The sequence below is a fragment of the Doryrhamphus excisus genome, chromosome 7, assembly GCF_030265055.1.
Source record: "Doryrhamphus excisus isolate RoL2022-K1 chromosome 7, RoL_Dexc_1.0, whole genome shotgun sequence".
In the NCBI taxonomy this organism is placed as follows: Eukaryota; Metazoa; Chordata; class Actinopteri; order Syngnathiformes; family Syngnathidae; genus Doryrhamphus; species Doryrhamphus excisus.
In genome coordinates, this window is record NC_080472.1 from 22,727,895 (window position 1) to 22,748,053 (window position 20,159).

A 20,159-nucleotide genomic window follows, 5' to 3' on the forward strand; every position below is an offset into this window, starting at 1 on the left:
CCGCCCAGGTGTTCCCACCGACGGAACAAACCAAAGGGCATCACCACCATGAGCTGAGGTGATGAAGATCTTGTCTTTCCCAGGAGAAGCGGCAGCCGCGGTGACGGTGGGACGCTTCCACGTGACCCCCAGCACCGATGTTCTGACCTCGGCTTCGCCGGACTCCAGAGGCGGCGGCGGCGGCGGTGCTCGGTCAGAGAGCAGCGCCGAGGAGCACTCCGAGACCAGCATGGAAACCTCCGTGACCACGTCCCCCCCTCAGTCACACTCGGGCCTCCCGCAGGACGCAGACAAGCAGGATGCTGAGGAGGATGATGATGATGATGAGGAGGTAGTGGAGGAGCGTCCGAGGACCAGGAGGCGCGGTCGGAGGCGGGCGCACAGCCTCAGCCTGATGGGCACGTCCGCAGACAGCGGGCTGTCGGTGACGGCGGCCGAGGTGGAAGGACGGCTGTGGGACGGGGCGGCCTGCAGCCCCCAGCACGGCAACGCCCTCCACCACCTCTGGATGATGACCTACAACCACAGCGCCCCCTACCTGAGCAGCGACGACTCGGACAGTGACGACGAGGAGATGCTGGAGGAGCTGCAAGAACTTCGAGAAAAGTACGTGCGAGTGACGTGTAGCGCCGGAAAAACGACGTTTCGCGTGTCTGCGACTTTAATGCTAAGGAATGTGAAATCTTAGCTAACGTGCTAACGTTACACTCATGTTGTAACATCATGCTAGGTTAGCATAACGCATAGTTGGCAAATTGCTTGGTTTTTAAGATGTGTAGCGAAACCTACTTTTTTGATATAGTGCTGGGCATGCCACAGGGCCATGTATCAAACACCTTAAAACATTAGCGTCATGCTAGGTTAGCATATTAGCTGAAGAAAAACAACATGATCCTCCTTACGTCTCTCAGGTCTGTAGCCGAATGATGGATAGTTGACAGAAGTCAATTTTAAGATGTGTAGCGAAGCCTACTTTTTTTATATAGTGGCGGGCATGCCACAGGGCCATGTATCAAACACCTTAAAACATTAGCGTCATGCTAGGTTAGCATATTAGCTGAAGAAAAACAACATGATCCTCCTTACGCCTCTCAAGTCTGTAGCCGACTGATGGATAGTTGGCAGAAGTCAATTTTAAGATGTGTAGCGAAGCCTACTTTTTTTTTATATAGTGGTGGGCATGCCACAGGGCCATGTATCAAACACCTTAAAACATTAGCGTCATGCTAGGTTAGCATATTAGCTGAAGAAAAACAACATGATCCTCCTTACGCCTCTCAGGTCTGTAGCCGAATGATGGATGGTTCGCAGAAGTCCATTTTAAGATGTGTAGCGAAGCCTACTTTTTTTTTTTTTATTCCCCCTGCTGTCCCCAGCTAAGGGCGGGGTAGAGGCCATGTTGTGTCATGAGGATGGTGTCGTTCCATTTTTCCCCACGTTTGGTTCCCACAAATGTTGTCTGAGGACACACGCTAATGTTAGCACATCATTAAAACGTCCATCTCGTCCCAGACACCTGTCGGAGGTCCAGGCCCTGCAGGCGTCCCAGAAGCGGGAGATGGAAGAGCTGTACGAGAAGATGGGGAAAGCCCCCCCGCCAGGCATCGTGTCCCCTGCCGCCATGTTGTCAGGCCGCCAGCGCCGTCTCTCCAAGGGCACGAGCGGTTACCCTCCATCCCGCAGGAACAGCCTGCAGCGCTTGGATGTGCTGCCGCTCCAAGGTGGCCACACTAGTACGGTATCTCAGTGTTGCTATGATATGCTGTGATGTAGAATCCAGCGTTTACATCCGTGCGTGGAATTTCCGCTGCATTTATTTCCAGGTATCATCAGAAGGAACTCTCTGGGAGGAAGCAGCAGCAGCTCCCAGGACAAACCCAACAAAGGCGTCACGTTCGCCACGGACATCAGTCGAATGGTGGGCGTCGGTGTCCGTCCATGCGCGTCAACTTCCTGTCCCTTTTCACGCCATTGCCCTCACTCATCTTCTCTCCTTCCCTAGTAAGACAGTCTCAGCATCCGCCGCTGAACAGCCGGACTACCTCATCTGAAGCCAAGGCCGCGGCCGTCCGAGCCCTCCGAGACCTCGCCAACATGGTCGCCCTAGCACAGAAGACCAACTGTAATATAAAGAGGATATTTACTCAACATAATAACATGAAATTTCCTAATAATAATATTAATGACACCAGCCATCTAGATTTATTTTTGTGGTAGAACACGGCTGAAGATGACGAGTTGAAAGGCCTTCTCACCGAAATATCCAACATGATGTAATCATTATGTTTATAGTTATGTTTATAATAAATATAAAATGTATGTAATGACACAGTCGTCACTCGCAATAGCGCGTTTGATTGTTGCTCCCTCTATATTGCAGTTTCTTAGACAGAATAAATGATGGCTGTTTGACAGTAGCCTGGTCTATAGTGGTGTGTCGATCATGAACGAACGGGTCAAAAGAACTAGTTTTTTTATGTGAACGCCCCTAAAATACCCGTTCAGTTACAAATGCAAAGTCAACTTCGATTGCCTGGACCTCGTTCATTTCGTTCACAAAAAAGAACTAGTTCTTTTGACCCGTTCGTTCATGACCGACACACCACCAGTCATCACGTGTTGTTGCGCTGTTGAGTCTGAACGAACGTGAACATGAGTGAACGGACTGACTCGACACGGCTGACCGGGTGTATGCACAGGTGGAGATCACAGGCTTAACGACCAATTGACCGAAATGAACGGATCTTTTTACTGAATGAACCGGAATGTTCCGGTTCACTGAAATGAACGGTTTTGCCCACCACTACTTGTCTCTGATTCGTCACGACATTTTTAAATACAAGCGATATGTAGTATTGTGGTCATTAGACGGCAGTAGTGACACAAAACGCATCACTTTAACACTGCATGAAGTCATGAAGTAACGAGGGAGTGAAAATACCGTCTCTTTAAGTGGTAAGTGTTTGGCTTCTTAACTTTAGAAGAAATAAATTCGAGGCTAACCTGTTAGCTTGTTAGCTCGCTAGCTTGCCGCCTTCTTGAGTGATGCGCAATGTACGAACAAGGTGACAATATCTGTGTTACTTTATGCCTTCAGGGTGCTAAAAGCCATATTTAGCACGAAAATACTCAATTTCTTAACTATGAATCTTGCCTCCCGGTCAGGTCTGCAACCAATTAACGGCTATAAACGAGGGACGACTGTATCTCTAGCATTTTTAGCTTCACTGCCCCTCTTCCTGATTGGCTGGAAGCTATCACATGGTTCCCTGCCTTATAAGGGGTTACAGCTTGTGCAATATCGACCAAAATATGAGGGAAATGTCATAAAATAATCATGTCTATGTTGTGATTTATAATATGAATAATCATCCAATGCTGATTGTACATTTGTATGAAGTAGTAGAGTGCATTTATAGACTGTTTACACCCTTGGATAGCTCAGCATCTCTTCTCATTCAGAAAGAAACATATATATATATATGTATACATATATTCTATAAAGTGACTTTATTAGATGAAGCACCTCATGCACTTTAGCAAGTCTTTTCCTTTCACGCATTTTGGTCAAACTGTGTTCACTCCAGGAAGTTGCATCTTGGTTTAAATGGAGAATGTTATTGCACACGTGCCTTATTGAATATCCACACCACACACTGGACAGTGAACAGTGAACGCACCACAAGGATAATACAGTGGATCCCCGTGGATTTTTGAGTATGAAAATACTTTAATATATAAAATGTCAATGTTTCATAAGATATTACTTTTCATTCAGAAATATTGTATAAATAAGCGACAATACACTCGCACTTTTTTTTTGGCGGTCCTTAAAACGCACCACAGTTCGTCTGCGTCATTATGAGGCCCCGCAACCAGTCCAGAGTGTACCCCGCCTCTTGCTCAAAGTCAGCGGGGATAGGCTCCAGCATACCCCCTTGGCCCTAGGGAGGACAGGCGGCGTACAAAGTGGATGGATGGACGTGAGGCATTTTTAGGAATTCCACCTGGATTGTGTCGCGAGTGAACAACAGCAATTAAAGAAACAGCGGTTCCCTGAACAGTCACTTTTTTTGTGTGTGCAAATGTTGATCCAAAATCAACATCAAGGTGGCAGGAGGATTTGGAGAGGAGCGAGACGTGTTTGAAAAGTGGACATTTTTATCAAATTACTCGTGGTGGTTGAAAGTGGGGATCTACTGTATATTCAAAAGCAAGCAAGCATTGCATTTCTCCCAAAAATAAAGAATGTAAATGTCTCTTGTTTTGCTGTATGATGAATCTGTGCCTTTCTTCCTCTTCTCCAGGGTCTTATTTGTAATTTCTACTCTGCTAGACTGGATGTTTCTTCTAGTCAATTCCTCAGATTATAAATAAAGACTGTTTAATACATGTGTATCCTTTATTTAATAAATCACATAAATAGTTACAACATTTTGCATCATTGCTATTGAAGGTCACTTCAGATTGCTGCATGTTGACATTTCACATCTATAACGGAATTCTTCTGAAGTCATTCCAGGCCTTTTATTTGTTTTGGCCTGCAATTGTGTCCCATCAAGTCCACTTGGACAACAATCCCATCACAAGTGAAGCCAAGGAAGAGACCAGCGGCGTGTTGGGGCAGAGAGGCCGGCCGTGGTGTCAGCAGTGGCGGGCGTGTCTGCAGAAGGTCCACCGTGCCTCAGTTGGCACCCGTCTTTGGCACTCTTGCACGCTTGGCCTCCTCGTCCAGTTCTTCCATTGTACGGTCCTGGGAGACCGAGTAAAACGTGTAGCCGTCTGACAGGCGCAAGCGGTTAAGGGAAGTAAGTGATGCAGGAGTGATGCTGTAGTGATGCAGTCAGATTGTAAACAAATGAAAAATATTGCAAATGCTGCTCATGTCTTTAAAGACAAACACACACAGTCGCCTGGCAAACTAACATTTAGTTCCATCAACTTGCAGCATTTATCTTGTGGGGGTATTGGGTATTGGTCAATTTCTGGCATTTGAGGCATTATTCTTTTGCAGCAGACAGATACATGAAGTGTTGAACATATTAGGAAAAGTTCTGCGCACCAATGAAAACAAAAAACAACCATAATAAATAAACAGCACGTTAGTGTACAGCACTTTTGACAATATATCATCCAACTTTCTACTAACACAATGCTAACATTAGCGTTCCGACTAAAAGACAACACATTTTCTGTGAAGTCAAAAATTTCCACTCGACATATGTCAAATAAGTGTAAGTATTTGCGCTATACGTAATAGCAAGGTTAGCTTTGCTAGCCAATGCTAACGATACAACCTTGCTGTGTTGACATTAGCATGAAGGATACATATGCCCAGGACGAGGGCTCCAATGGCTACCCCCGTCACCACATTCCGCGTCCTCAACTTCTGCGTCTTCTTCTTCCACTGTTCGAGCTCCACCTGCTTGATGAAGTGCATCTGCTCCTTGGATAGATTCTCCTTGGTGGGGTCTATTCTCGCCGCGAACGGAGCGTCGGACTGCTTGGGCGTCTTGTCCGCCATGTTTGTGCTACGTTCAAACTCGTTTAGCGGGTCTTTTCGCGGACTTTCAAACTATCCAACCAGTGGGTGACATCATTTTAATCAACGAAAGGTGGTACCATCCAGTGTGTTGTCAGATCTGTGCTCAGACAATGGAGCCGCAGTAAAACCACTCCGACAGGTGTAAAACCGGAAACGTGTGCAACCACAAAGGCATCCCCGCGTACAAACAGGTGGGATTTCGGTTCCTGTGCAGCGACGCCAAAGGAAACAGCGCCATCTTCCGCATATACACGATTGAGACACGTTTAATTCTATTAAAACCAAATACAGTACATGTATGATGATTAATATCGCGTGACAACAATTCACTCACAGTTTTAAAACACGGTGCCGACGGAAGGCAGCAGTTTTATTTCGGCGTCCAAATGGCGGAGAATGTCGTTAGTTGTCAAAGCGAGCAGAGTGTTGTGCAGTTCAAGTTTCGCCAAGCCTCCTTTGACGTGCTGACGGACTTTCTTACGAACCTCAACGAGAAAAACAAAGAGAACATCAACAGTTTGTCCACATGCAGCGGAGTCTTCAAAGATAAAAGACTCTTCGGTAAGTCAGTAGCCAAGCTTTCTAATGAGCACACTAACCGCCACACTGTGAATCCCAGCAGCACTTTCGATGAAATAAATTAATTGTATCTTAATATAAATCGTAATTTTTACTACTGAAATTCACATTTTGTCTTCATACGGCCAAATACCTCACATAAGGCTTTTTTTTCCTCATTAGAATCTTTTTTGGCATTTTAATTATACCACAGCAGAACCAGTTAACATATTCCCACTGATCTAACATCTTCCTAACAACTTCCTTGTTTCAAATAAACAAAATTAGGTCTAAATCTTTGTCTCAAAACTACAAAATTCATTACAAATAAGATTAAGATTAAGTTAATAGCACTTTCCAACCAAATGCGAAACTGAAATGCAATGCAAAAACCTGTTAGTGTTCTTTACAGCCACGAGGGGGCGTAGTTGCTTTATGTGTGTGTGAGTTTCCGTAAAATGGCCTTTTATGCACATTTGCTTTACAGCTTTGCATTTGTTTTAGGGTGTTTATATAGTGTATACTTGCATGCTTATGTACTGTATACTTAGGTGCTTATATAGTGTATACTTGCATGCTTATGTACTGTATACTTAGGTGCTTATATAGTGTATACTTGCATGCTTATGTACTGTATACTTAGGTGCTTATATAGTATATACTTGCATGCTTATGTACTGTATACTTGGGTGCTTATAAAGTGTATACTTGCATGCTTATGTACTGTATACTTAGGTGCTTATATAGTGTATACTTGCATGCTTATGTACTGTATACTTAGGTGCTTATATAGTATATACTTGCATGACTGTATACTTAGGTGCTTATATAGTGTATACTTGCATGCTTATGTACTGTATACTTAGGTGCTTATATAGTGTATACTTGCATGCTTATGTACTGTATACTTAGGTGCTCATATAGTGTATACTTGCATGCTTATGTACTGTATACTTGGGTGCTTATATAGTGTATACTTGCATGCTTATGTACTGTATACTTAGGTGCTCATATAGTGTATACTTGCATGCTTATGTACTGTATACTTAGGTGCTTATATAGTGTATACTTGCATGCTTATGTACTGTATACTTAGGTGCTTATATAGTGTATACTTGCATGCTAATGTCACGTCTCGTTGCAGTGTGTTGAGGTGTTTGAACACGGGCATTCATCACGACGCTGGTATTTGCTGCGTTGCATTCCAGCATATTCAATCAGCTAATAAAGTGCTCCGGAATGTCGAGGACCAATCAATAACGATCACTCCGGCATCTGGGATATTTCCTTCTCGCTTGCTGACACGCTTGTTTTCCAGAATATGCTTTGCTGATATCTCAAGAGCTCCGACTGGACCCGCTGGCCGGCTACCACGCCGTTGAATTACTTCAAAGGTAGGAAAGGCTGGATGGTTTGACCCCCCGCCTGCCCGCCCGCCCGCCCACCCACCCACCCCGATCCCGTTGGCCGTGTCGAAGTTGTAAAAGTTTTTGTCGTCCTGCAGGTTCATGGTCAAGCACATCACACGCTTGCTCGGCGCGCCGTCGCCTCAAGGTGCGACCCAGGCCAAGACAGGGAGCCGCGAGGACGCCGTGTTCGAGCACCTGGAGTCGAAGTTCGCCCTGATTGTGTTTTCCTGCGTGCAGCTGGCCAGCAAGCTGTCCCTGCACAGCCACGTAAGACGTTCCGCCATCCACATGTCCAAGGTTATTGCGTGGAACCGCTCCTCTCAACGAGCAGCGGGGCCTCCAAACAACAAGAGAAGACGTATTTCTTTAGCTTCTTATGTTTTTCCAACATCTGTAAAAATTCCAGATCATCGACATCAACACGGCCGTGCGCTTCCTGCGCTCCGTCGGCCTGGACGTCTCCAAGCAGGCTGTCCTGGAATCGGAGCTGATGGTGCTGAAGGGCCTGGAGTTCCAACTGGACGTGCCCAACCCCCTCACATACGTGGAAGTCCTCCTGGAGGTTCTCGGTAAACGCACGACCGTGTTAACGTGAAAAGATACCGGCCTGACCGGGAGCTCGTTTGTGCGCAGGCCACAACGAGCCGTCCACCCCCGTGGAGCGCCTGCATCACCTGTGCCGCCATGTTCTCCAGCTGGTCAGCCTGCAGCGCCGCGCTCTCTACGACGCCCTGCTGGCCGCCACCACGCGGACCCGCGACCCCACCAGGGAGCAGAGGTACGGCCTCCCCCTGCCGGCTTCCCGTAGCGAGCTAAGTCGTCCTCTGCACGTTCTAAAAGTCAAAATAAAACAAAAAACATAAAAAATATTATTTATATTATTAATAAAAATATTTTACAAGAAGAATAAAACCATAAAGTATAAGAAAACTGAAAATAAAAACAAGAATAAATTAATAAATATATTCTAAATAAATTAAGAAAAAAGTCTCACTTCCAATGAGTGTCAGTTTTATGAGAATAAAAATTTTAGTAGAATTTTTTTTCAAGTTGTAATATTTTGAAAAAAATTTGGTTGGTGAAAAAGTTATAATAATACAGGAATAAAATCACAATGCTATGAAAATAATGTCAAAATATTATGGGAATAAAGTCATAATTACAAAAAAGGAAAATATCAGAGAATGAGAAATGAAAGAAACGAGTTGTCATGTTTGGAAAATTGTTAAAAACAGTTCTGATGTTGCCATAACTGAACTGTTATGGGACTGAGTGCCTACATGTGTTACTGTATGAAATATACAGGAGATTTTCCATGAGCCAAACAAACAAACCGCCATCAAAGACTGCTGCTTGACTCTGGTGACGTCACAGTTAGAATTAGTAGGCCCTAACGGGGTACACTTAGCACCCTCTAGTGACCAAAGCAAGTAGTGCACATAAAATCACAGTCAAACGTGTTCATTTTTGGCTCTGTTGCCTCATCAAAAATTAATTTTAATTTGATAAAGAAGGTTTTCATGGACTTAAAATGCACTTTTTGTGCCGACAAGTAAACAATTAAACACAAACGACAATTAAACTCGCAACCTGCGAACACCAGAGAGAAGTTTGTGGCGGTGACCGAAGACTGCATGCTCCTGGCGGTTGGCGTCATCGCTGTGGCGACCTTCATCCTTCACGTCAGAGAATGGGAGCAGGTGAGATGACCTGGCATTAAAATAAACCAAAACAACAATATAATGACTTGTGTTTATTTGTTGTCAGGTGACGGAGGAGCTGAGCCACATCACCGGGATTTCGACGAGAAGCATCGGCGATTTCGCCCGCGCGGCGCTCACCATTGTTGTTGCAGGCCCTCAGACGCCAACTAGATAAGTTTAGTCTTTCCTTCTACTGTGTGTGTGTGTGTACACTTTAGTACACTAGCGCTTTACAGAACAGGAAGTAAAAAGGAACTCTCCCAATGCTAACGTTATGTCTTATTTATGTCTTACCATTCTACTATATTAGGTCATAGTACTTTGAAGGTGACTATAGGGGTGTTATTTCATGGCTAGAGGTCTCTAACCTTATATTTTATGCCCGATACGTCTTACTTACGGCTGCTGTATTGGGTAATAGGAGTTTAAAGGTGACTATAGGTGTCATTTAAATTACAAAAAGTATCAATAAATACATTCCTTAAAGTATAAAAAATACAGGTTACATGTCACATAAAATTTAAAAACAAAAATGACTTAAAAGTGTCAAAAATAATAAATATAAATACAAAACTTACAGGTAAATGTAAAAAATAATTAATTAAGAATGAAAATGCCTTTTAAATAAGTGTAAAATAATACTAATAATTGTTTTTTTATTAATAATTGGTGACTTAATGCATTGCAAAAAATAAAAATAACTTAATTGTGTAGAAAAAAATAATTAAAATAAAAATGGCTTAATAAAAATGAAAAAAATTAAAATAAAATAAAAAACCTATTACATGAATTTGTAAAAATGATGTGAAAATTAAAAAAAATATATATATATTTACTAAAATAAAAATGACTTAAATAAAAGTGAGTCGCAACTTAATGACAAGTAGTCCCAGGTTGAGGCCATTTGAGCCCCCTGACCAGAAATATGGAGTATAAAAATGCGCATCGACAGGACCCTAACCCAAATCTAAAAGAGGGCGTACGTATGTAGTATACAGTTTGTACGATCAACAAGAAACAACAACGGTACAAATGCGAACAAATGTGCAAAAATATAAGGTAGGTGGAAAATGTCCTCCAGGTGGTCTCTCTCCACTTGGAGAACCAGTGAAGAGTCTTTACTCCATTAGTTCCAGCTTCTCTCACCGGCTTGATGCGACCGGTGGCGCCTCCTCGTTGGCGCCTCCTCGCTCGCCTCCCATTGCACCTGCACAATTTACACGGAGAAACTCCGTGACAGGATTCCAGCAGAGTCCTGAGATGAACGAAACCACCCAATCAAAGTAACACATGGAAGTGTCGGCGGGGCCAAAGGAGTGATAATTAATCACGATGCTTCGCCCTGCCGTCAATTTGCGCCTTTGTTGGAGACGAAGAGACGCTAGTAGATTGACAGATTGTTTCCCCACATGGCACGTTTCCATGACGATGGCAACCGACGGCCGCGTCACGGCTGACATGAATGTTTCATCACCGCCAACATTTCGTGCTCCCGTTTGGAGGTCAAGGTCTCACCAGCTAGCAAAGCCTCCCCTAGCAACTGTTGCCGTGCATGATCATGACCAAGTACTTTGCCATCCTGCCAGCGTAATACTGCAGTAAAATACTATTAGAAGTATTTCAGAACTTATATAGGCGCCCATTCATTGAGGTTATGTTGTGTGTGTGTGGTTACCACGGTGACCGATCGCCGCCTCATCCATCACACACGCACACACCGCATGAGCAATCCCGTTTCCAGGGCTCCCTTAAGGTATTTCTCATTACCATCTGCAAAGTACTCACACGTCCTGCACTTGAAGTATCGCTGCAGACTAAAGGTTATTTTTAGCCACAAGCTGAATCGTGCGTGACGGAGGACGTCGTCCAGCAAATATCCCCGAGAGATCTGACCTCTGTGATGTACTTTAAAGCCAGGGTGTTATATCCTGTGTATTTAAAAACCAAACAGTATTATTATACAGTACGTGACAAGGCATCAGTGTAGTGGCCATTTTATACCATTGCACACACAATATTGTGTCATACGGCGATATAGACATGGAACCGACCAAAAGAAAGATTACATTTTTGTCTTTCATCCCCAAAAATACAATAGTTTCTACTTTTTCCCGTTCTTTAGTAATGAAAATATCAGTTCCCTGCTGTTCAGTGTGTTTTTACATTATCAAATACACTTCTGTCACCTTGTGGCCGTTTTTATTGCTCTGGTGCTCCAACTGACATCTATTAGTGTGCAGTTGCAGCATCGCTTCTTTTTGCCTGTTGTGCAAAAAAACTAAACAAAAGATGTATAAATATGTCTTCTAAAACATGCATAAATACGTATTTGGAAGCAGGCCATCGGGTTTATAAATATATTTGTTTTTTGGTATTGAATGTTGGGATGGGCTGGAGAGCGGTCCAGGGTGGACACCGCCTCGCACCCGAAGACAGTTGGGATAGGCTCCAGCACTCCCGCTACCCTCGTGAGGATAAGCGGTAGAAAATGAATGAATGCTATTGAATTAGCTTATTCTCCTTAAATTGCACTTTTTTTGCACATCAACTTTATGATTTTAAAATATTTTTCCCTCATGATATTATGACTGTATTGCTGGAAAATTATTATAAATAACATATATGTAATAACTTTTTTCTTTTTTTTCCCTTGTTTTAGGTGATTATGATATTAACTTTTTCTCCTTACATTGCATTTTTTTGGCTTTTTTTTCAATTTTCTACAATTATTCTAATGATATTCTTTTAAAAACAAAAAATCCCATAGTATTACGATTTTATCCCCAAATATTTTGATTTCAATTTCATAATATTTACTTTTTCCTATGTATGTCAACCTCATGCTTCTAAAATATATATATTTTAATATATAAATATATATATATTTTTGTTATTAAGACTATATTGTTGTAAAATCTTAACTTTTTTCTTGAAAGATTACCAATTTTTGGGATGTTCTAACTTTATTCTCCCCATATTTTGTCTATTCCTGCAAAATGACTGCTCTTTATTTCAATTGTTAGTGTTTTTTTTGTACTATTTACCATTTTTTGTGTGATATTTAGTAATATAATGATACACAAACACATCTGCACATATTTTGTGTGTAAGAAACAAAACATGTACTGATACCGAAGCACATTACGTCTCCCCAAACTGGTTCAGTCATGGTTTTATGCCTGATTGTTTTTGCCGTTTTTATTTATTAGCCTTCGGCGGCTAAAGATGGAAATTAGCTACTGGTTATATAATATTGCATATTTCCACAAAAGTCTCTGTCTTTCTTAAATTAATACTGTAAATGTCTGTATTTTAGATGTAAATATACCATGTATGAATATATTACATTTTTAATCTCAATGTGAGATTAAAGCTACACAAAAAAAGCAAGTCTGAATCCAATCAACTCGCTATCTAAACATCATTTTGTATTTCGAACCTTCAACCTGCTCTGCCAAAGTCCCAATGTGTGTGTTTGTGTGAGTGTATTTTAATTAGAAGGCGTATTGCAGCATCTGGAATATTCTACGCGTGACTGATGGATCTCTAATTGTATTGACGGAGGAGGAGGAGGAGGAGGTGACGGGGGGGGCGACCCTCTATCATCTCAGACGCCAAAGATGGGGGAGGAGGATCCAATTGTGATTGACACGCCGCGTGTTTGCCATTAATAACGATGAAGGATTTGGGTATTTGCATCATACGTAATTCAGCAGGGCCACTTTACACGCACGCAGTGTTTCATTCTTTCATTGTCTTTTGGCCTTTCAGCTTCCAGTGGCTCCTCAGGGAATCCTACAAGTCGGAGAGCAGGAGAGCAGAAGGTAAGGCCTGTTGTTGTTTTCAAATTTACCTCCATTAATTAAGTTAAAATAAATTGAAGTAAAATAAAATAATAAATGCATTTTTTAAATAAATTAATTACATAATGTATTAAATTTATTAAATACATTTAGTAATAAAATAATTTTTAAGTTCTAAGTGCAAAGTTCTAAGCCATATTTCATCCATAAATTAAGTTAAAATAAATTTAAGTATAATAAAATAAAAATTTTAAATAAATTTATTACATAATTTATTAAATAAATTTAGTAATAAAATCAATTTTAAGTTCTAAGTGCAAAGTTCTAAGTCATATATTTCATCCATAAATTAAGTTAAAATAAATTTAAGTCAAATAATAAAATAAATTTTATTAAATACATTTAATACATAATTTATTAAATAAATGTATTAATAAAATAAATGTTAAGTTCTAAGTGCAAAGTTCTAAGTCATATATTTCATCCATAAATTAAGTTAAAATAAATTTAAGTAAAATAAAATAAATTGTATTAAATAAATTTATTACATAATTTATTAAATAAATGTAGTAATAAAATAAATGTTAAGTTCTAAGTGCTAAGTTCTAAGTCATATATTTCATCCATAAATTAAGTTAAAATAAATTTAAGTAAAATAAAATAAATTTTATTAAATCAATTTATTACATAATTTATTAAATAAATGTATTAATAAAATAAATTTGAAGTTCTAAGTGCAAAGTTCTAAGTCATATATTTCATGTCATACAGAAGATTTGAGTGGGGGAAAATGTAAACAATTCAAAATATTCAGTGACTGAATACAGGTGGAACGATCTGGAATCGAGTAATTCTAACTGAATTAAGTTCGTAATCCTGAATAAACTCGTCGTGTTGTCCAGGCTGGCGGTTTTGTCATTTTGTTTTGAAATTGTGGCGTTTGGCGTTCCCGGTGTATGCTTTTATTTCGAAGGGCGCCACCGGAAGTGGCGGCGGTGATTGCCTTGCGCTGACGCCTCGAGAGGGAGGCAGGTCTCCACCGCACCATGTTGTCGCGGCGCTGCGTGGCACTGCTCGCCCGGGACTCCTCGTGAGGGACTGCGCACATGAAGCCACGCATGGCCCGGCTCCTGGCTCAGCCGGCGGGGGTGAGGTAGCTGCCAAGGCCGGAGAGGCGAGCGTTTTACTCCGCTAGTACCCCCACCAACACCACCACCACCACCAGCAGCAGAAGCAACCTCCCATGGGTGTCGCTGCTTCCGCCGGCAGCGTCTTCACTCGGCCCGCATGCAGCCGCGTCGTGCAGTGCGGCAATCTGCAGAGTGGCTGGGCTCCGGCCGGTCTGGAGCGGTCGAGTTGTTCCGGACGCGCCGATGTGATGGAAGAGTTCAGCTGCAAAACAAACATCCGAGCGTAGCAAAGCCCTGGTAGGAGGTACAGGTAAGGGACATTTTTATCATGCAACTTCTGTACACATGTACCACAGGGTGGGTACAATAGTATGTTTTTCTTGCTGGGATTTGTGCTAGTAACTGCCAAACATGCTAGTTAAGCCAACAACAACCCCCCCTTGGACCCCCAGTGGTGTTTATTGAGGTAGGGCCTTTGAAGATAATGACAAGCACATTTGAATTTATCCTGCCAACATGTTTTCCCATGACTTTTCCCATCTGGAATTCTTGCTTTTGTGTGATTTTGTAAATCATTCCAGAAACAGCAACTTGAGTGTAATGTATGGTGAATCCCACCTTGCGTGGAAGCGTGTGTGTGTGTGTGTGTGTGTGTGTGTGTGTGACCTACATTTATCACATGTAATCCAAAGGGAAATGGATACGGGGGTTTGCCCACCCACCCACACAAAAAGGCCCGATATGGAAGAAGCTGTTGTTACTTGTTGAGTGGCTGCAGGCCAACACGGAGCCTTATTATCTGACATCTGCTCCTTCCGGACTCGCACTTAATAGCACGTTTGGACAAAGGCTGCTAATCAGCCTAATGGCATCCAGGGGTGGGGGGGGGGGGGGCAACACGTAGTTCTTACCATCATCTAACGAGATGCGTGTCAGCTGTCGTTCAGGTTTTACCTTTGGATGGGACCAAGAATGCATTTTTGGTAGCGTTGCGAGCGGCGTGGCCCCCGTGGCGGCAATAAAGCAGCCATCAGAAAAAGTAGGTCTGCGGCGAGAAGGCGGCCTTGCCGGTGATGCTCTGCTGTCAGCTCAGCAGATAAAACACAGTCGGCCTCAAAGCGTCCTCTGATCACATCATGTGTTGGTTTTAACTTATCCACCCCCCCCCCCCCCCAACCACACCTCTTTTCCATTGTACTGGTTTTCCTTTCCCTAGTCAGCCTGAAAGTTGTTATCTGTTCTTCTCCTCGCAGTGGCGGGGCGAGGCCAAGGCCTATTTAGGTTGTCTTATGTAACGTTCATGCATTCATTTTCTACCGCTTATCCTCGGGGTCCACCCTGGACTGGTGGCCAGCCAATCCCAGGGCACGTATAGACAAGCAACCATTCTTCGGGCGAGCCAGCCAATCCCAGTGCACGTATACATAGACAAGCAACCATTTTTTAGGCGAGCCAGCCAATCCCAGGGCACATATAGACAGATAGACAGACAACTATTCTTCGGGCGAGCCAGCCAATCCCAGGGCACGTATAGACAAACAACCATTCTTCGGGCGAGCCAGCCAATCCCACGGCATGTATAGACAAGCAACCATTCTTCGGGCGAGCCAGCCAATCCCAGGGCACGTATAGACAGATAGACAGACAACCATTCTTCGGGCGAGCCAGCCAATCCCAGGGCACATATAGACAAGCAACCATTCTTCGGGCGAGCCAGCCAATCACAGGGCACTTATAGACAAGCAACCATTCTTTGGGCGAGCCAGCCAATCCCAGGGCACGTATAGACAAGCAACCATTCTTCGGGCGAGCCAGCCAATCCCAGTGCACGTATAGACAAATAACCACTCTTCGGGCGAGCCAGCCAATCCCAGGGCACGTATAGACAAGCAACCATTCTTCAGGCGAGCCAGCCAATCCCAGTGCACGTATAGACAAACAACCATTCTTCGGGCGAGCCAGCCAATCCCACGGCATGTATAGACAAGCAACCATTTTTCGGGTGAGCCAGCCAATCCCAGGGCACATATAGACAGGCAACCATTCTTGGGGCGAGCCAGCCAATCCCAGTGCACGTATAGACAAACAACCACTCTTCGGGCGAGCCAGCCAATCCCAGGGCACGTATAGACAAGCAACCATTTTTCGGGCGAGCCAGCCAATCCCAGGGCACGTATAGACCAACCATTCTTCGGGCGAGCCAGCCAATCCCAGGGCACATATAGACAAACAACCATTCTTCGGGCGAGCCAGCCAATCCCAGGGCACGTATAGACAAGCAACCATTCTTCGGGCGAGCCAGCCAATCCCAGTGCACGTATAGACAAATAGCCACTCTTCGGGCGAGCCAGCCAATCCCACGGCACGTATAGACAAGCAACCATTTTTCGGGCGAGCCAGCCAATCCCACGGCACGTATAGACAAGCAACCATTTTTCGGGCGAGCCAGCCAATCCCAGGGCACATATAGACAAACAACCATTCTTCGGGCGAGCCAGCCAATCCCAGGGCACGTATAGACAGGCAACCATTTTTCGGGCGAGCCAGCCAATCCCAGGGCACGTATAGACAAGCAACCATTCTTCGGGCGAGCCAGCCAATCCCAGTGCACGTATAGACAAATAACCACTCTTCGGGCGAGCCAGCCAATCCCAGGGCATGTATAGACAAGCAACCATTCTTCAGGCGAGCCAGCCAATCCCAGTGCACGTATAGACAAACAACCACTCTTCGGGCGAGCCAGCCAATCCCAGGGCACGTATAGACAAGCAACCATTCTTGGGGCGAGCCAGCCAATCCCAGTGCACGTATAGACAAACAACCACTCTTCGGGCGAGCCAGCCAATCCCAGGGCACGTATAGACAAGCAACCATTTTTCGGGCGAGCCAGCCAATCCCAGGGCACGTATAGACAAGCAACCATTTTTCGGGCGAGCCAGCCAATCCCAGGGCACGTATAGACAGACAACCATTCTTCGGGCGAGTTAATGTAGCTTGGTCGATATGTAGATGTCTTTATCACAGTGTTGCGTCACCATCTGCGTCGTTTTAGTTGGACTTCTTATGCCTAGTTTTGTGCTCTTATTTTGTAAGAACAGCACAAATAACAACAAAAAAAACAAATGGGAGAAAATGAGCGTGGCTGAAGGCGAAGGAGAAGCATAGCCGAGCGACTCAACCATATATTAGCCTCCCCGTCCAAAACATAACCAGCGACTGGACTTGAAAGTCGTCCTGTTTTTTCCCGGAGAAGGACACGGATGAAAACATGGCGAGCCAGTTGGAGTTTCTCCAGGAATGGGATGTAGATGAGAAGAACTACTGACAGTGGAGCTAATGTTGTGAAAGCTGTTGCCCTCGACAACCGGAATAGACTGGCTTGCTTTGGACACTCATTCACAACATTTGGCTACAGTGTCGGCCCTCCCTTGTATGAAGTATTTATTAGTATTTACCATATTTATACACACTACTTGGACATTTGGCAATCTTATTTAGCTTATATATTTTTGTATTTTTATTACATTTTTATTTAATTCTATTTTATTCAGGGGCTGCACCGCAAACGAGTGGTTAGCGCACAGGCCTTACAACTAGGAGATGCGAGTTCAATTCCACCCTCGGCCATCTCTGTGTGGAGTTTGCATGTTCTCCCCGTGCATGCGTGGGTTTTCTCCGGGTACTCCGGTTTCCTCCCACATTCCAAAAACATGCTAGGTTGATTAGCCACTCCCAAATGGGAATGGTTGTTTGTCTATATGTGCCCTGTGATTGGCTGGCTCGCCCGAAGACAGCTGGGATAGGCTCCAGCATCCCCCGCAACCCTCGTGAGGATAAGCGGCAGAAAATGAATGAATGAATGAAATTGTCCATAGGTATGAATGTGAGTGTGAATGGTTGTTGGTCTATATGTGCCCTGGGATTGGCTGGCTCGCCCGAAGACAGCTGGGATAGGCTCCAGCACCCCCGCGACCTTTGTGAGGATAAGCGGTAGAAAATGAATGAATGCATGAATGAAATTGTCCATAGGTATGAATGTGAGTGGGAATGGTTGTTGGTCTATATGTGCCCTGGGATTGGCTGGCTCGCCCGAAGACAGCTGGGATAGGCTCCAGCACCCCCGCGACCTTTGTGAGGATAAGCGGTAGAAAATGAATGAATGAAATTGTTCATAGGTATGAATGTGAGTGGGAATGGTTGTTGGTCTATATGTGCCCTGTGATTGGCTGGCTCGCCCGAAGACAGCTGGGATAGTGAAGATAATCGGTAGGAAATGAATGAATATATTTTATTCATATCGTGATCATATCGCCCAACTGTAACTGGTCTGGCATGCATATTACACAGGGATCATTGTTTATAGGTGCCCCCCCCCACACACAAAGAAAACCCCTAAACATGAAAGCTATTAGTCCACATTAGCTGTATTAGTGTATATTATTAGTGTATATTGTTGAACACATTCTATAGCGCATTTTCTCCGCCGTTCATTAGCAAGTGACACCTGCTGCTTTACTGCAGGCTGCAGGAAGACGACATTGTTAAAAACACGGAAGTCTAACCGACGTCCATAAAAGCAGCACGGCCATAAACTTTCTCTTTGTCTCAGACGGGAGAGAAAAAAAAAAAAAAGCCCTAAAAAGCCGAAAGCTGAGAGGAATGCAGGGAAGCGCTGATTGAATCAGGCAGCGGGTGCTTCAGTGGGGCCTGATTAGAATCCTTCATCATCCCAAAAACACACGATGAATAAAATGACGACGCAGCAAAAGTTCCAACTACTTGAAAGTTGAACATGTGCCGGGAGAATGAAGATGTTCCTTTGTGAGCGTGACGTTGACGTGTCACGAACACCGCCAGACGCTCCACAACAAATTCATGCTTTATTTCCCAAAGAAAGAAAAAAAAAAGTGGAAAAAGGTGCTCTTCTGGAGGCGGTTTTGTGCTTCACGTCCATGTTGTTGTCTGTTTCTCATCACACAATTCTATTTTAAGAGCAGCGTCGCATCAGAGCGCGTCGCCGTTTGCGCCCGCTTCAATACGAGCGAGAACAAAGCGACGAACAGCTGGAGTCGCCGAGACCGAGTTAGACTCGGCTGGCATGCGTTTGTACGTAACAACTGTCAGCTCCTCGCTGCATCACAGATGACATTTAAATGCGCTTCTGTGTCTTCTTCTCCCCACAAGACAGTTATGACATTTGAAGTCATCCGTTAAAGCGCCACCTCCATTTTTGATATTCTTTCCAAACGTATGAAAACCAAAACATTTTCTCCATAGAATATTATGTATAGTAAATAAGTTTTTATGTTCGGTTGGGGCTACGCTGGAACTAAAGAAGGAGTCCGAAGGAGTCCTCAACACTTCCTGAGCCCCCACAACTTGGACCCTGGTAAACGGGGAAAAAATTCAATGGAAAGAAATAGAATAAATCCACATTTTAATATTATTAGAGCCCTACAGGCATGAAATAACACCCCTATAGTCACCTTACACTTTTTTTTAAACCTACCATTGTCTCATCATTGTTACATTAATGACATCTAGTGGCAGTGTAGAATTATGCAGTAATATATAATATGACAATTACATAACAAAACATATATACCTTAACATACTGTATACATGGTAATGGTAATGGTAATGGTTTAATTTCATTTGAACATGCATCACATGACAATCGAGTGCATCCCATAATAAGTTCCCAGTTCCACATGTCCAAAAGGAGTAGGAAGAAGCAAAGCTTATTAAATCCTACCCCTCCATCTGGTACTTTTACAATCAGTAACTGTTACATTTGTTCACTTCCTGCCTTTTTAATATAATTTGTTTTTTAATTATTAATTTTTAAAAAATATTAAAAAATTTGTATTATTTTTTATAAATTTTTATTATTTTTTATTTTATTTAATTTTTTGAATTGGCTCATCGTTGTGCATTGTTTGAGGTCCTTACTCAATCCATTCCATAGTTTGATTCCACATACTGATTCCACATATATGTACCTGAACACA

The 20,159-nt window shown here is 43.4% G+C and overlaps 4 protein-coding genes across 14 annotated transcripts in view; 3 read left to right on the forward strand and 1 right to left on the reverse strand.

The window, feature by feature from the left end:
- wnk4a (WNK lysine deficient protein kinase 4a) overlaps positions 1 to 4,406 on the forward strand; it is a 40,888-nt gene extending 36,482 nt beyond the window's left edge. For 3 of the 8 annotated variants that reach the window (XM_058078136.1, XM_058078133.1, XM_058078139.1), the window contains 4 exons: positions 84 to 606; positions 1,513 to 1,733; positions 1,824 to 1,918; positions 2,007 to 4,406. In XM_058078136.1, the coding sequence (XP_057934119.1) occupies positions 84 to 606; positions 1,513 to 1,733; positions 1,824 to 1,918; positions 2,007 to 2,051 (884 nt within the window). In that variant the 3' untranslated portion in view covers positions 2,052 to 4,406. Of the gene's footprint in view, positions 1 to 83; positions 607 to 1,512; positions 1,734 to 1,823; positions 1,919 to 2,002 lie in introns of all 8 variants that reach the window. The other 5 variants (XM_058078137.1, XM_058078138.1, XM_058078135.1 and 2 more) reach the window with 5 other exon arrangements.
- Positions 4,384 to 5,970, reverse strand: LOC131132538 (cytochrome c oxidase assembly factor 3 homolog, mitochondrial). The gene is made up of 2 exons (XM_058078271.1): positions 5,329 to 5,970; positions 4,384 to 4,782 (listed from the first exon to the last, which is right to left on the reverse strand). Exons 1-2 carry the CDS (start codon positions 5,522 to 5,524, stop codon positions 4,685 to 4,687), a joined length of 294 nt encoding a protein of 97 aa, XP_057934254.1. The 5' UTR covers positions 5,525 to 5,970; the 3' UTR covers positions 4,384 to 4,684.
- cntd1 (cyclin N-terminal domain containing 1) lies at positions 5,712 to 9,485 on the forward strand. Its single transcript, XM_058078246.1, has 7 exons — positions 5,712 to 6,106; positions 7,422 to 7,497; positions 7,608 to 7,779; positions 7,919 to 8,081; positions 8,146 to 8,290; positions 9,116 to 9,212; positions 9,280 to 9,485. The coding sequence occupies exons 1-7, from the start codon at positions 5,932 to 5,934 to the stop codon at positions 9,388 to 9,390; spliced, it is 939 nt and encodes a 312-aa protein (XP_057934229.1). The 5' UTR covers positions 5,712 to 5,931; the 3' UTR covers positions 9,391 to 9,485.
- A 2,713-nt stretch (positions 9,486 to 12,198) lies between these two features.
- The window catches only part of tanc2b (tetratricopeptide repeat, ankyrin repeat and coiled-coil containing 2b), a 98,131-nt gene continuing 90,170 nt past the window's right edge, over positions 12,199 to 20,159 (forward strand). For 2 of the 4 annotated variants that reach the window (XM_058078122.1, XM_058078125.1), the window contains exons 1-3: positions 12,199 to 12,904; positions 12,987 to 13,039; positions 13,992 to 14,458. The gene's annotated coding sequence lies outside the window, so the exon portion shown is untranslated. Of the gene's footprint in view, positions 12,905 to 12,986; positions 13,040 to 13,768; positions 14,459 to 17,729; positions 17,751 to 20,159 lie in introns of those variants that run through there. The other 2 variants (XM_058078123.1, XM_058078124.1) reach the window with 2 other exon arrangements.

Coding starts and splice junctions, on each gene's coding strand:
- LOC131132538 (XM_058078271.1), bottom strand. CDS start 5,524: ATGGCGGACAAGACGCCCAAGCAGTCCGACGCTCCGTTCGCGGCGAGA. Junction 4,783..5,328: donor AGCCCTCGTCCTGGGCATAT/GTATCCTTCATG, acceptor TGCGCCTGTCAG/ACGGCTACACGTTTTACTCG.
- cntd1 (XM_058078246.1), top strand. CDS start 5,932: ATGGCGGAGAATGTCGTTAGTTGTCAAAGCGAGCAGAGTGTTGTGCAG. Junction 6,107..7,421: donor CAAAGATAAAAGACTCTTCG/GTAAGTCAGTAG, acceptor CTTGTTTTCCAG/AATATGCTTTGCTGATATCT. Junction 8,082..8,145: donor AGTCCTCCTGGAGGTTCTCG/GTAAACGCACGA, acceptor GTTTGTGCGCAG/GCCACAACGAGCCGTCCACC.